Here is a 16948-nt window from a genome sequence, read left to right as displayed (position 1 = left end):
AATGTGAGATAATATGATGTAGCAAAAGAGACATCGCTACAGAGAATAGTCACTTAAATGGTCACTGTTGTTTCAAACAATGTTCCTCCGTGTGATAGTCTATGTTAGTATTTTCCAAACAGGGTGCCTCCAGCTGTTGCAAAATTACAACTCCCAGCATGTCTGGACAGCCGAAGGCTGTCCAGGCATGCTGGGAGTTGTAGTTTTGCCACAGCTGGAGGCACACTGTTTGGTAAACACTAGTCTATGTCATTTGTACCATATTCCAAAATCTCTTTATTTACCAAAAATGACTTCTTACCCTAGAAAAAAGCTCTAAATTTTGGGCCACCAGGTGTCTCACTTTACCGCACACTCCTGTCCACTGCTTGGGGGCAGGGCTTTGATGGTGTTATGTGCAGGAGAGAGCCTGGACTGTTTAATATCTGAGCCTATATGCCTCCTCCAGAAGGTCTATACTGTGCCTGACAGGTAAATCAAGGCTTTTTTCTTATAGTTCTAGGCAACTTAAGTAAACAGTTATGCTCTTACTAAGTACAAAGTGTTACCTCCTGAATGTAATCCCTCTAGCTCTGTCCTATAGCTTGTCATTACCACTAGCAGCAGTTTACTGCTTAGACCAAGGCTGCTTAAATAATGTAACCCCTTCCTTGCTGTGATCCTCTCTGCTGCTGTTTAGTCATTTTTATTATTATTATCAGCATATCACTGCTTAGACAGGGGTGCTTCTGTGATATAACCAATTCTGATATAACCAGATCTTCTCTGCTACTGTTTTGTCTGTGCTCACATAACACCTTGTATCCCATTACATCAATAACGCTCTCTCCCTCCCCACATACCATCTATAACAATGTACTGTTAATCATCCCTAGAACAGTACCAATCTGTTCAGTCTAAAACACTTTCTCCAGTACTATGTCATGGCATTGCAGAGAAGAGTAGGTGCTGCCCTGTGATTGGACAGAGAAGTAAGGAAAAGGGAAGTGTAGGCATGATTACTGCTAGTAAACAACCCAGCACTGATCTCACCCCCTGAAATGGAGAGAATAAGAAATGGCTGTAATTGAGGGGTCTCTCAGGGGCACAGAAACAGCAGCAAGAGCATTAAAATCACATTAGTACAACTCTAAAGGGTTAATACAACAAAACTATGCATGTTTTTAAAGGGATATTATCATCTTAACATGTAATCCCCTATCCATAGAATACGGATCAACGAGCTAATTAGTGGGGGTGAGACTGCTGGGATCCCCACCGATACCAAGAACTGGGACACAATTTCCCCGGAATGGTGAAAACTCTGCTTGCGTGGTCAGTGCTCTACTCATTCTCGATGGGGCCACCAAACATTTCTGAGTTGGGAAAGTTTGCTGCCCCCCCCCCCCCCCCCCATAGCAGATGAATGGAGCACTAGCTGCGCATGCGCAGTGCACATCATTCATTTTGAGGAAAATTTTGTCCATGTTCCCTTGATCAGTGGGGGTCCCAGCAGTCAGTTATTTGCTGTTTTCTGACAGCAGGGGACAAGCGCTCAGTTCCCCTGATGCACCACCACAAGGAAAATAAAGCATTACACAATTCCCATTAAAATCCTGTCCATTTAATGCACAGAGATTCTGGGACCTCCAGAGTGAGTGATGAGCATCAAGCCTGCTTTCCATTATGACAAATAGATGAGGGTTCTGAGAACCCCTTTTGTTTATTATTCATTACTCCATAGTAAGGTCCTTAAAGGGTTTATACATGAAGAAACTTTTTTTTATATATATATCAACTGGCTCCAGAAAGTTAAACAGATTTATAAATTACTTCTATTAAAAAATCTTAATCCTTTCAGTACGTATGAGCTTCTGAAGTTAAGGTTGTTCTTTTCTGTCTAAGTGCTCTCTGATGACACGTGTCTCGGGAACCGCCCAGTTTAGAAGCAAATCCCCATAGCAAACCTCTTCTAAACTGGGCGGTTCCCGAGACATGTCATCAGAGAGCACTTAGACAGAAAAGAACAACCTTAACTTCAGAAGCTCATAAATACTGAAAGGATTAAGATTTTTTAATAGAAGTAATTTACAAATCTGTTTAACTTTCTGGAGCCAGTTGATATATAAAAAAAAGTTTTTTTCCTGGATAACCCCTTTAAATAATTCAACCCATTAAATGGGCACTCATTAAAAAATGTTTTGCTATTGCACTCCTTTTTGTAAATAAAAAATGTACTGTGTTTAACCCCTTAAGGCCCATTTTCGTCTTAAGGACTCAGCAAATTTTTGTTTTTGCACTTTTGTTTTTTCCTCCTCACCTTCTAAAAATCATAACATGTTCAATTTTGCACCTACAGACCCATATGAGGGCTTATTTTTTGCATCACCAATTATACTTTGTAATGAAATTACTTATTTTATAACAATCTGCGGCGAAACATTAAAAAAATTATTTGTGGGGTGAAATGGAAAAAAAACACAATTCTGTAACCCTTTTAGGGCTTCCGTTTCTACCCACTGCACTTTTCGGGAAAAAATGACATCTTATCTTTATTCTGTAGGTCCATACAGTTACAAGCATACCCAATTTTTAACAGAAGGCAGAAAAGCAGGGGCCTCCAGCTGCTCCAAAAGGATAATGCAATTTAAACTTCACCTTTATTCAATGCTTATTAAAAACAATGGGATACCCAACATGATAATAAAACAAAAGAAACACCAACGCATTTCGAGCCAGATGTGACTCTTAGTCGTGGCAACATGTTCACAGGCATATGCCCCTTATATAGTGACAACCCTTAGTGAACCCGCCAGTCACAGGAGCGGGCCGGAAGCAACGTGAGTGTAACGTATGCAAGCTTGGTACTAGCCACACAAAGCCACAAAATACGGAACGGATCAGACCAGGTATGCCCGTAAGGAAACATGTGCACACACAAGTTACCATGTACATGGGTAGTATTGCAATTATTCAATGTTTTAATGATATATTTCTGTTTTGTTACTGTGAATGACAATTCTCAGGCTTGGAGCAGCAGATCGCCAAACAGACGACGAGGAGTCACGTGAGGACCCTCTTGTCATCCAGTAAGCTGATCAGGACATTTCGATTTTGTCACGATAGTCCCGATCAGTTCAGCTGAGCTGCCGGGATACTTTTTTTTCCATTTTAGGCACGGCGATCAACTTTGATTGTGGCGTCTAACGGGTTAATGCCAGGCATCAGCCCGATCGGCCATGCCAGGCATTAAACCTGGATCCTGGCAGCTGATAGCAGTCGGGACCCATGGGGACTGAAACGTTCTCTGGTCGTGAGAATGCTTTAAACCCCGTTAATGGGACCAAGCTGTACAGTTACGCCCTGAGTCCTTAAGGATTAGGGAATGGGAGCGTACGCCCTGCATCCCCAAGGAGTTAAAAAAAAAATCATTTTCTATGTTTTATTTGTGTTTAAAAAAAATGTCTCCCTACTTGTCCAGAGCACATGTTCCCCGATCTTTTGCATAGACTTTGGACTCTGGCAGAAGTCCAAAATCAGGAAATGTTAAGGGGGATGTGTGCTCCAATCTGAGCTCATCTCACACTGAACTGCTCTGGGCTGTGTGTAGCAGAGTGAGGGAGGAAGTTCTCCCCTGTATGGCTTCAGATGATGTCACCCCTACTGGGGAACGCCCCTTCCCAGTCTGTGAATCTGACTGAGACTGAGCAGAAAATACAGAGCAATATCAAGGTAGAAAACTAAAAGATAATAAAAAATAAAGGCAGGGGTGGTTTATCATCATGGGGGCAGCGAACTCGGAGGATTATAAAATTTAACAAGATCATGAGAGGTACTCTTTAAATAAAGAGTATCAGAAATAGGACAGGATATCATAATTATTGGTCACAATTTCCTAAAAGAAATGGCCTGCTTTAGACAATCCCTACTTTTAGAAGGCTTCCATGTCAAGAAGGAAGTCACAGAGAGGACCCCCCCCCATCAAATGCTTCATTTCATTGCAAGACCCCCCCACAGGAAAAAACATTCGTATTAATAAATTGTACAATTTAGAACAGGACATACAGCATGTGACCTGGAGCTAAGAATACCCATCCACCTAACAGCAGCTTGGTGACTGTTACCATGTAGTGCGATGAACCACCTGTAAGTGTATACGGCAAATAAAAGTATATACTGTATAACATTATACTTTTTATATTTTAAGGCTGAATAGGCAATACAGATAAGCAGTGGAGCGTCACAGTGCGTCACATAAATACCTATAATTATTTAAGACTGTAAAAAGCAACATATGGACCGACGTGGTTCTTACCAAAGTAACAAACTTGAGCTTCTTGGAGGAGGCCCTAGGTGAAAATCCAATGATAAGCGCAATGTAAACCGGCCACGTGTATGAGAAAATCATGTTACCTATAAGACAACTTCGCACAAACAATCCCAGATTTGTCTCACCTCTGGTGCTTTATCAATCTGCCTCAGGGGTGGGGGAACTAGAGGGGTGGGAAACAAGACAGGATGCTGAATTCACATAACATGAAGCCTGTGTTTAACATGACACTAGTCCTGGAATGTTACCAAAACGTAATGACGCTGATACGACCACATCATGGGACCGTACAACACCTGTACATAGATCTACACATGAATCTGTCACATCGCCCTATAAGACAACTCAAGAATATAGGGAATGCGATCATTGAGGGTAAATACAAATGGGTCTTTGGGGATATCTTCCATTTCATAGAACGGCACTCTCTATAAAGGAACAGGCAGTAGATTATTATTTACTATGCAGAACGCAAACCATGTAAACATACAGGCTCCATAGAAACCCTATACTTATAACATGTAGTATCAGCAGTCTGCGGATTTGGCTGATCGTCATCATTCTATGTAAATAGTATTTTGTCAACTTTGGCATTCGAATACACAGATTTACTGTAAGGCTAAGTTCACACATTGTGAAGTGAAAATAAAATAAATGGCAGTAAAATAGATTTAAAAAAAAATGCTGCTTTTTCTATCTAAGGTTCCGTTGACACAGGCATATTTTTGCTACAGATTTTGCCGCCCATTGACTTCAATGGGTAACAAAATCTGCTACAGCAAATCTGCAGCAGAAAATACACACGTGTGGACATATTCTCATAATTTGTTGTATTGAAGTCTATAGAAAAGTTAATTTTATTTTTTTTTTTTCAAACAACATGCACACTGACGGCCACTTTTCCATAGACTTTGATATATCAAATTATTAGATTAAAAAAAAAAATGCAGCTTTCTATACTTGTGGGTGAATAAAATCTGAGGCTAAGTTCACACTGTGTAAAATTTCCTACCGTATTTTATTTTATGCGTGTGTTTTCATCCGTAATCTTCAAACAAGCAGCCACAAAAAACATTAGGGACATTTTTTGCCAATGGAAGAAAGTGCCCCCCTGATGAAGCTGTTTAGTTAAAGAGTACCCCTCATGATCTTTTATAATCCTCCCAGTTTACTGCCCCATCATGATAAACCACCCCCTGCCTTTATTTTTTTTTATTATTTTTTAGTTTTCTACCTTGATATCTCTCTGTATCTTCTGCTCAGTCTCAGTCAGATTCACAGACTGGGTAGGGGCGTTCCTCAGCAGGCGTGACATCATCTGAAGCCATACAGGGGAGAACTTCCTCCCTCACTCTGCTACACACAGCCCACAGCCCTCGAAACGCGTAATCTTGTATGCACAATTTTATCATTTTAATAAATACGGATCCTGCCTTTGATTCTTTACAATACTCCTTGGTCCAGATGTTTTGATGTTTGAGTCAGCAGCGCCAGGAAACAAAAGGTCTTTTTCTCCATACCCGTCTACATACCTACCCAGGACAGCACATCTACTTGTGTTCCTGCACCCTTCCTGTCACAGCAGCTATCTCCAAATCACTAGACCCCATCAATTGGGGCAATGCGCTTGTTTAACTCCATCTTAAGTTGAGCAGCCATCTAAAGGGACGGTTCAGGTCCCCAGTTGGCCAAGGGTAATACACGAGGCGCCGTTCGCAGTTTGTCTTTTTCCTACATTACCACATATATCTGATGAGACAGGGCAGAATATGTTGCAGGTGACAGTCGGGTATAAGCAGGATACCAGCACTGGCCTGTAGCTGACATTACATCATGAGCATCAGTGAGTAAGAGAAAGTACAATAAGAGGATTTACAGTAGAGGGTGTGGGAGGTAATGCACAAGGTGCACAAAGCCTGCGAGGCACACTGATCCTGGGCCAAAGCGGATATGTTCCCAGCAGCTAACAGGAAATTCCTGAGCGTACACAGAAAATAGCGTAATATCTCAGGAGGAAGCCGAGCAGATACACACAGCATGACTGCTTGCATAACACTACATGACTCAATCTCTCCCCGTCTGTTCTGTATTATCAGTCATACTCAGCTGTGGCACCTGATATTGTATAAGTCTAGGAAATGTGTCACCGTCTGGGTATAGACACCCTACTGCATGACTGAACTGTACATTAAGAACATTTTGGCATTTAGTTGCAATGTATTCTCATATATGTGGCCTTTGTAATACATATTACTAAGATATGACTTAAAGTGTACCTGTCATCAACAAAAACTTTTGAAATAATGTAGTTAATACAAATATATGTATATTTGTAATATTCATTGGTTCAAAAAATGTTGTATTTATGGGTGAAAAAGTGCTGTTCCTGCAGATATTGCCTGTGAGGAGTCCAAATACAGGAAGTGAGGACAGGACAAGCAGGGCTCTGTGCAGACTCCTGGCTTGTCAATCATCCTGATGTGTGAGCCTGTAGCATGTCACAGAGCCTCAATGCATAGAGCTCTGCTTGTCTTCAGTGTACAGAGCCCTGCTTGTCCTCAGTGTACAGAGCCCTGCTTGTCCTCAGTGTACAGAGCCCTGCTTGTCCTCTGTGTACAGAGCCCTGCTTGTCCTCGGTGTACAGAGCCCTGCTTGTCCTCGGTGTACAGAGCCCTGCTTGTCCTCGGTGTACAGAACCCTGCTTGTCCTCGGTGTACAGAGCCCTGCTTGTCCTCGGTGTACAGAGCCCTGCTTGTCCTCGGTGTACAGAGCCCTGCTTGTCCTCGGTGTACAGAGCCCTGCTTGTCCTCGGTGTACAGAGCCCTGCTTGTCCTCGGTGTACAGAGCCCTGCTTGTCCTCTGTGTACAGAGCCCTGCTTGTCCTCAGTGTACAGAGCCCTGCTTGTCATCAGTGTACAGAGCCCTGCTTGTCCTCAGTGTACAGAGCCCTGCTTGTCCTCAGTGTACAGAGCCCTGCTTGTCCTCAGTGTACAGAGCCCTGCTTGTCCCCAGTGTACAGAGCCCTGCTTGTCCCCAGTGTACAGAGCCCTGCTTGTCCCCAGTGTACAGAGCCCTGCTTGTCCCCAGTGTACAGAGCCCTGCTTGTCCTCAGTGTACAGAGCCGTGCTTGTCCTCAGTGCACAGAGCCGTGCTTGTCCTCAGTGTACAGGGCCTTGCTTGTCCTCAGTGTACAGAACCCTGCTTGTCCTCAGTGTACAGAGCCCTGCTTGTCCTCAGTGTACAGAGCCCTGCTTGTCCTCAGTGTACAGAGCCCTCCTTGTCCCCAGTGTACAGAGCCCTGCTTGTCCCCAGTGTACAGAGCCCTGCTTGTCCTCAGTGTACAGAGCCCTGCTTGTCCTCAGTGCACAGAGCCCTGCTTGTCCTCAGTGCACAGAGCCCTGCTTGTCCTCAGTGTACAGGGCCTTGCTTGTCCTCAGTGTACAGAACCCTGCTTGTCCTCAGTGTACAGAGCCCTGCTTGTCCTCAGTGTACAGAGCCCTGCTTGTCCTCAGTGTACAGAGCCCTGCTTGTCCTCAGTGTACAGAACCCTGCTTGTCCTCAGTGCACAGAGCCCTGCTTGTCCTCAGTGCACAGAGCCCTGCTTGTCCTCAGTGTACAGAACCCTGCTTTTCCTCAGTGTACAGAGCCTTGCTTGTCCTCAGGGTACAGTACCCTGCTTGTCCTCAGTGTACAGAGCCCTGCTTGTCTGCCCACACTTCCTGTATTTTATCTATGCACAGAAACACACAGGCAATAGCTGCAGGGACAAGACATCATTCCCCCCCCCCCCCCTAAAAATATGCACGTTTTAGCCAATGTATATTACAAATATACATATGTTATTTTCTATATTATATAAATGGTTTTACGGGTACACTTTACAAACTCTACATGCCCAAACACATTGTAGCTGAAGTGATAATCATATCACTTCATATATCATATAAGAAACAAATGATTTGGAGCTCTAGGTATAGAAATATAAGGGAAATTATGAGTTTTGAAATTAATTTAAGAAAATCAATAAAATGCGTATAAATAGTCCACCCACAGGGCCCTTGTGGGTGAATTTGGCAGAATAAATGCGAAAAGTATAACAGCATATAAAATAATGTTACCGTAATAGTAAATGGTAAAAAATAATAAAAAATCCTAAAATGCTGAAATAAACCGCCACTCAACTGAAGTATATAAGAATTGTAAGCAATAATATTAGCAATGATCCAATGGAGGCAGTTCTGGAAAAAGGGGAAATTAATCCTGTAAAAAATGCGATGCAATTCATAGATAGTCCGTGCAATGAATCAATAGGAGCGTGCAAAGTTTGCAGCAATGCTTTTCAATGTTCCACAAATGAAATAGGAGATAATCCTGTCCTTCCTGGTTCTTGCAGTGAGAGCAGCTACTAGCGGGGTTGCGGGGGGCCCCCACAGTGTAAAGACCGTGATGAAGTGGAACGGGAGCGTCTCACTGGGCCCATAAGATTGGTTATTGTGCATCGTTCCTGTTTGGCTGGCCGGCATATATGGCAGTGTGCGGACACGTCAAGTAGGATCTGCAAGCTGGCGTCTGCCTCGTGAGAGGTGTGCACGCCTAATCTGAGGTTTTCCAAAACTTGCCGGCAAGGATTCCGTAAAGCAGGTTTCAAAGTACAAAGTACAATATTGCTACAGTGGTGGTGATACTGTATCTTGTTTCTATTTGACTTCATATTTCTGCACCTAGGGTATTGGTGCAACATTTGGATAACTCGGTCTAATTCAACTTTGGTCTTGAACTGTGAGCTATCCCATCAATCCTCTTCCTCATGTTTTGATAACTGTTTAAAGGTTTGCCCAGGAGCAGCAAAATTTTTACCTGTTCTGCTCCCCAGCGTTCACTGCCTTTTGTACAACTTGGAAGTATATTTTCCGAGACCAGATGGGACATGCGCTTGTGCAGGTTTTGGTCATTGAGTGTGTCCGTGGTGATGCCTAATGATCGTGACTGGCACCCGCCCCCTTTCATCTCGGAAGATATACTTGGTGCAGGGGGCAGTAGTGAGCGCCACGGAGAAGAACAAGTGTGACCTTCTCTGCTTCCTGAAAAAAACCCTTTCACAAGAATGAATGGGGCCTATCTAAGACTAGGCCACATCTCCATCAACTTGGTTATAGTCTACATCATCAACTGGTATAATGTATTCTATATGTGCTACAAGCACTGGCAGAGGCTGAGTATAAAGGATGGGATTTGGTTCTGCATCACGGATTCCATTCTTTTAAATCAGAAAACAATAAGGGGCAGTTTATCTAGTCATAAGGTATCTTTGGTGGCATTTTGGGTCAACAAATATGCACAATATAAATCATTAAAAAGTACCTCCCATGATCTTGTAAAATTTTATAATCCTTCCAGTTCACTGCCCCCATCATGACAAACCACCCCCTGCCTTTATTTTGATAATTTTCTATCTTGATATTGCTCTGTATTTTCTGTTCAGTCTAAGTCAGATCCACAGACTGGGAAGGGGCACAACCCAGCAGGCGCAACATAATCTGAAGCCATACAGGGGAGAACTTCCTCCCTCACTCTGCTACACACAGCCCAGAGCAGTTCAGTGTGAAAAGAGCTATGACTGGATAAGGCTGCACCCCCCTCCACCCCCCCCCCCCCTCAGCACTCCAGACTGCATTTTCTGATTTTAGTCCAAAGTCTGTGCAAAAGGGGGGAAATGTGCTCTGGACAAGTAGGGAGACACGTAGTGGCAGATTTTTTAACCCCTTAAGGACTCAGGGTTTTTCCATTTTTGCACTTTCGTTTTTTCCTCCTTACCTTTTAAAAATCATAACCCTTTCAATTTTCCACCTAAAAATCCATATTATGGCTAATTTTTTGCGTTGCCAATTCTACTTTTGCAGTTACATTAGTCATTTTACCCAAAAATGCACGGCGAAACAGAAAAAAAAATCATTGTGCGACAAAATCGAAAAAAAAAACGCCATTTTGTAACTTTTGGGGGCTTCCGTTTCTACGCAGTGCATATTTCGGTAAAAATTACACCTTATCATTATTCTTTAGGTCCATACGGTTAAAATGATACCCTACTTATATAGGTTTGATTTTGTCGCACTTCTGGAAAAAATCATAACTACATGCAGGAAAATGTATACGTTTAAAAATGTCCTCTTCTGACCCCTATAACTTTTTTGTTTTTCCATGTACAGGGCGGTATGAGGGGTCATTATTTGCGCCGTGATCTTAAGTTTTTATTGGTATGATTTTTGTTTTGATCGGACTTTTTGATCACTTTTAATTCATTTTTTAATGGTATAAAAAGTGACCAAAATACGCTTTTTCGGACTTTGGAATTTTTTTGTGTGTACGCCATTGACCGTGCGGTTTAATTAATGATATATTTTTATAGTTCGGACATTTAAGCACGCGGCGATACCACATATGTTTATTTATTTATTTTTTTACACTGTTTTATTTTTTTTATGGGAAAAGGGGGGTGATTCAAACTTTTATTAGGGAAGGGGTTAAATGACCTTTATTAACACTTTTTTTTAACATTTTTTTTGCAGTGTTATAGGTCCCATAGGGACCTTTAACACTGCACACACTGATCTTTTACACAGATCACAGGCATGTATTAACACGCCTGTGATCAGCATTATCGGCGCTTGACTGCTCCTGCCTGGATCTCAGGCACGGAGCAGTCATTCGTCGATCGGACACCGAGGAGGCAGGTAAGGGCCCTCCCGGTGTCCGGTCAGCTGTTCGGGACGCCGCGATTTCACCGCGGCGGTCGCGAACAGCCTGACTGAGCAGCCGGGTCACTTTAGAAGCGGCGGTCAGCTTTGACCGCCGCTTCTAAAGGGTTAATACCGCACATCGCCGCGATCGGCGATGTGTGGTATTAACCGCGGGTCCCGGCCGTTGATGAGCGCCGGGACCGACGCGATATGATGCAGGATCGCGGCGCGATCCCGCTTCATATCGTGGGAGCCGGCGCAGGACGTAAATATACGTCCTGCGGCATTAAGGGGTTAAACACAAATAAAACATAGAAAACGTAATTTTTATTTATTTTTTTAAACAAAGTACAGAATCAAAAATGTGTTTTTATGAGAGTGCCCATTTAAGATCAGTGGTCTCAAATTGTTGTCCTCCAGATGTTGCAAAACTTCAACTCCCAGAATGCCCGGACAGCCAACGGCTGATGGGAGTTGAAGTTTTGCAGCATCTGGAGGGCCACAGTTTGAGACCACTGATTTAGACCAAACAGTATAGACATATAAAGGGTTAGGCTGCATTTAGAATGATGTAGATGATGTAATGTGGCCATTTCTTTACACCAAAGAACTAGACTCCCTACGGCCCAAGAAAACAGAATCAGCATTATGATAATGATATACAATTACTGTACTCAGTCAAATTAAAGATTTATTACATAGAACCGTTCTGCCTAATAATCATAGTAAGACATAGGAGCGAAGCACCAGTACTGTTTGTGTATGGAGTATTAGGATGAGCTGCGTACACTGATCTCTGTGTCTGCGTCTTCTCCTGGGAGCTGTATACGGACAAGGTGTATACAGTGTAAACAAACACAGCTGTGTCCTCAGCCTAACCCTACCCATAGAGACTGAGCATGGAAATCCTATTGTAAGACTTTACAATGCAGTCGCCCATTCTATGAGCCCTATGTATTAAACACCGACTTTGCGCACACAGGACACATGCTCTGTGGATTTTCTGCATGTCCGTAAATGGGGAAGGGGTTTATAGGAATCTCATCTACATGCAAATCCATTCACACGTTTTAAATCCTACAAATGACGCAGATTTTCCTCACTGACTTTAGTGGGGAAGCTCAATCTAAAATAAATCTGCGGGTGGGGTGCGACCGATCTGGATCATCCCCACAGCCTTTAAAGGGGTACACTGGTGGGGAAAAAAATTAAAATCAACTAGTGCCAGAAAGTTAAACAGATTTGTAAATTACTTCTGTTAAAAAAATCTTAATCCTTCCAGTACTTATCAGCTGCTGTATGATCCAGAGGAAATTGTGTAGTTCTTTTCTGTCTGACCACACTGTCCTGAGCAGGAGCAAATCCCCATAGCAAACCCATCCTGCCCTGGACAGTCTCAATTCGCAGGTCAGAATTGAAATCGCGCGACGATTTTGGGTCATTCCAGTCTCCGGTGACCTGATGACACGGAAGAGGAGGGTGATCGGTGGTGTAATACACACCACCAATAATCCTCCATGCCTAGGTGGAAATGTCTGACCAATAACAGCTGGCAGTGGGAGGGTTAATGTCCCCCCCTTCCACCGCTATGCCTATTCACCCATGGGAGTCGGTGAGCAGAGTGGAGTTAGAGTGACAGAGACCCCCCCTTGTGCCATCCGTGCCCATCTGGGCACTGTGAGTGCCAACCGGCACTTGTTAGTGCAGCAACAGTCTTCAAATACTTAGGGAAAGGTACGTGTTTAAAAAAACAGCTGACACCACGGTAGGTGCCCAAGGATCCGCAACACCTTTTGTTGCTTGACCCAGGCCCTATCAGGGCGCTGTGGTCTGCCCCCCACATTTTTAGGGGGGGCACATACCATTTTTTACCCGCTAACGGATCGCACACAGTTATCTAGTGCACGCACACACACAAACACACTCACTCCCCCCTTCTACACACACACACCCCTTTTGGCTAGGCCCAATGGATGGACCCCCATCAGTGCAGCTGAAATGAGGAGGTTTTTGGGCCTCGTGCTGCACATGGCCCTAGTCAAAAACCCAGTGTCAGGCAATACTGGAGTGGGGATGTCCCCTACCAGACCCCACTCTACAGTATGGCCATGACACGAGGACATTTTGAGGCCATACAGAAATGCCTGCATTACGCTGATAATGCAGCATGTCCGCCCCAAGATGATCCTGCCTATGACCGCCTGTACATAATCAGGCCGGTCATTGATCACTTTGGGGCCAAATTTTTGAAGGCATATGTACCCCAAAGGGAGGTCTCTATTGATGAGTCTCTCTTTAGTTTTAAGGGGAGACTCATCTTCCGCCAATACTTCCCCACTAAGTGGGCGAGGTATGGCGTGAAACTCTGCGAGAGTACCTCAGGGTACACCTACAAGTTTAGAATGTACAAGGGACGAGATTCCCGTGTTGAACCCCCAGAATGTCCCCCCACTCTGGGTATTTGCGGGAAACATGTGTGGGACGTTTTGCACCCACTGCTGGATAAGGGTTACCACCTTTACATGGATAACTTTTATATCAGTATCCTTCTTTTCAAATCCCTTGCCTCCAAATCCACATCCATTTGTGGGACCGTGGGGAAGATTCAGAGAGGCCTCCCAACCTATCCCCTCCATACACCTATCCCCAGGGGTGAGAGCAGAGCCCTTATCAGTGAAAACCTGTTACTGATCAGGTATAAGGATAAGAGGGATGTCCTTTTGCTGACCACAATTCATGGTAACAGCATTACTCCTGTCCCTGTGCAAGGTTCCGCAGCAGTCCTCAAACCTGATTGTATTCTGGACTACAATCAGTATATGGGGGGAGTTAATCTCTCTGATCAAATCCTCAAGCCATATAACACCATGCGGAAAAACCGGGCTTCGTACAAAAAAGTTTAGGTCTACATGGTCCAGGTTGCCATGTACAACTCTTTTGTACTGTCCTAGTACGCTGGAAACACAGGGACATTCCTTCAGTTCTAAGAGGAGGTCCTCAAGGCCCTGATCTTCGGCGTCCAGGAAAGAGCGGGACAGAGCACCTCTAGAACTGTAGGCACCTGTATCGTCCCAGGCAAACACTTTCCAGGTGAGGTCCCCCACTCTGGAAAGAAGAGACGGTCCCAGAAAAAATGCAGAGTGTGTCGCAGAAGGGGGATAAGGAAGAAGACCACCACTTAGGGCGACACATGCCCCAATCATCCGGGCCTCTGTATTAAAGATTGCTTTAGGGAGTATTACACTTTCAATGTACAGTGGGGATCAAAAGTTTGGGCACCCCAGGTAAAAATGTGTATTAATGTGCATAAAGAAGCCAAGGAAAGATGGAAAAATATCCAAAAGGCATCAAATTACAGATTAGACATTCTTATAATATGTCAACAAAAGTTAGATTTTATTTCCATCATTTTAGAATTTATAGCATGCACTGCCCCCTTTGCAAAGCTGAGACCTGCCAGTATCATGGATTGTTCTCAATCATCATCTGGGAAGACCAGGTGATGTCAATCTCAAAGGTTTTAAATGCCCAGACACATCTGACCTTGCCCCAACAATCAGCACCATGGGTTCTTCTAAGCAGTTGTCTAGAAATCTGAAACTTAAAATAGGCTATAAGAAGATAGCAAAACGTTTTCAGATGTCAATATTCTCTGTTCGGGATGTAATTGAGAAACTGCAATAATCAGGAACAGTGGAAGTTAAAAGCAAGATCTGGAAGACCATGAAAAATATCAGACAGAAAAGCTCGCAGTATTGAGAGAAAAACAATTCAAAACCCACGTTTGACTGCACAATCCCTCCAGAAAGATCTGGCATACACTGGAGTTGTGGTACACTATTCCACTATAAAGAGATACTTGTACAAATATGGTCTTCACGGAAGAGTCATCAGAAGAAAACCTCTTCTACGTCCTCACCACAAAAATCAGTGTTTGAACTTTGCAAATGAACATATAGACAAGCCTGATGAATTTTGGAAACAAGTTCTGTGGGCCGATGAGGTTAAAATTGAACTTTTTGGCCGGAATGAGCAAAGGTACGTTTGGAGAAGAAGGGGAACAGAATTTAATGAAAAGAACCTCTGTCCAACTGTTAAGCATGGGGGTGGATCAATCATGCTTTGGGGTTGTATTGCAGCCAGTGGCACAGGGAACATCTCACGAGTAGAAGATAATGGGGTATTTATTCCAATAATGGGTCATGGGTCACAGAGTCAATAGCACTGGGGGTTTGCATGTTGCCTCAAATGCGGAGTGCTCTCTCCCCACCTTTGAGGCAACAATTTAGGGACAGCCACACACAAAACATTCCCAGAATGATGATTCAGAGCATAGGGTTTGAGGCGGGCATATTTTTTTACCTTTGGCTATGCTCTGGGTACATAATTGGCATATCAGTAGGAAAATTTTAATTTTAATGTTCCCCAAACTACACTTCATCCATCCCTGGAGTTTCTTTTTTTATTTTCCTCTGAATGTATGTAACCATCCGCTACTGATATGCCATAGGCCTCAAATGCGAACATAGCTCTATGACTCTTGAGCCTTGCACCTTACATCCACATGTGGGGTTTCTCCATACTCATGGAAGCAATGGGTTACAAATTTTGGGGTGCACTTTCTGCTATTACCCCTTGGGGTAAAACTTGGGGTAACCAGCATTTTTGTGGAATTTTTTTTTTTTTTTTTTTACGGCCCACTGTTTCACACACCTGTGACCACTTGTTACGTTCCTTGAGGGGTGTAGTTTTGAAAATGATGGCACATGTGGGGGTTCCGCTTTTCTGGCACCGTGGGGGCTTTGTAAAATTCAGATGGCCCCCTTCGACTTCCATTCAAGCTAAATTTTCTTTCCAAAAGCCCAATGGCGCTTCACTTCTGAGCCATGTTGTGCATCAGCAGAGCACTTTACATCCAAATATGGGGTATGCCCGAACTCAGAAGAAATGGGTTTACATTTTGAGGGGCATTTTCTCCTGTTACCCCTTGTGAAAAATGAAAAATTTGGGGTAACACCAGCATTTTAGTGAAAAAAAATAACATTTTTCATTTTTACATCTCACTTTTATGTCTGATTGCGGGGGTCCCTCCCATAGACTTGCATTGAGGGGGCATGGCGTGACGTCACAAGGGGGTGGGGCCGTGACATCATAAGCCTCCGGCCCCTGCATTGCCAGTCATCTAGAGGGAATCCCCCCTAGAAATGCGTTGTCCAGCATATCCCAAATCTGTTTAAGTTTTGTTGCCCACGTTACTATTGTAATTTGCAAAATTAAAAAGTTTACACAGCATCTTTGCCTACATCATCTGTTCCATCCCAGGGAAGCGCTGCACAAAAGTCGGATTTGGGTCTGTCCCTCTCTCTCCACAGACACCTGCGACCTACTTTCAGCCTGTATCCAGACCGTCTGCCGGCGGTGCCGACAAGCAGCAGCTACCAGAACCCCCTGCACTCGCCCACATGTTTTGAATGCTGGTGCTACAGAGATGTCTTCTTTAGCACACAGCAGTTTTTTGACACATGAAGTTATTTATTCTGTGTTCTGTGACTGGCAGTCTAAAAATTGAGCAGATTTATCACAGTGACTCAGGCTTTTCGATCAATATGGATCATCTATAGACTGTCTTAGACCACCTAAATATTACTTTAAGACAAAACTGTACAACTGCGCAAATTTTGGCCCATTGAGACGAATGCAAGCCACACCCCTTAACTATTACAGGTATTATACTATTGATGGCCTATCTGCAGGAATGCACCTATGTAGAGGCACAGAAATTGGTGCAGTTTTCGCATCAAAAAACATGTGTGACCATACCCTCAAAGTAACAATTGTCCAAAGTGAACCAAAGTTTAAAAAAATGAAAATAGAAAAATACTAAACCCCTCTAATCTGTCCT

General features: G+C 43.6%; 1 protein-coding gene across 5 annotated transcripts in view; it reads right to left on the bottom strand.

The window, feature by feature from the left end:
* The window catches only part of LOC130294550 (testicular acid phosphatase homolog), a 131794-nt gene that overhangs the window by 56196 nt on the left and 58650 nt on the right, over nucleotides 1-16948 (bottom strand). Inside the window, exon 1 of one of the 5 annotated variants that reach the window (XM_056544528.1) lies at nucleotides 4295-4433. The exons of the other annotated variants lie outside the window; for them this stretch is intronic. Coding sequence (XP_056400503.1) covers nucleotides 4295-4387 — 93 coding nt within the window. The 5' untranslated portion in view covers nucleotides 4388-4433. Of the gene's footprint in view, nucleotides 1-4294; nucleotides 4434-16948 lie in introns of those variants that run through there. 5 annotated transcript variants of the gene reach the window in all.

Source organism: Hyla sarda, chromosome 10 (assembly GCF_029499605.1).
Source record: "Hyla sarda isolate aHylSar1 chromosome 10, aHylSar1.hap1, whole genome shotgun sequence".
NCBI lineage: Eukaryota > Metazoa > Chordata > Amphibia > Anura > Hylidae > Hyla > Hyla sarda.
This window is presented reverse-complemented; position numbering and strand designations above follow the sequence as displayed.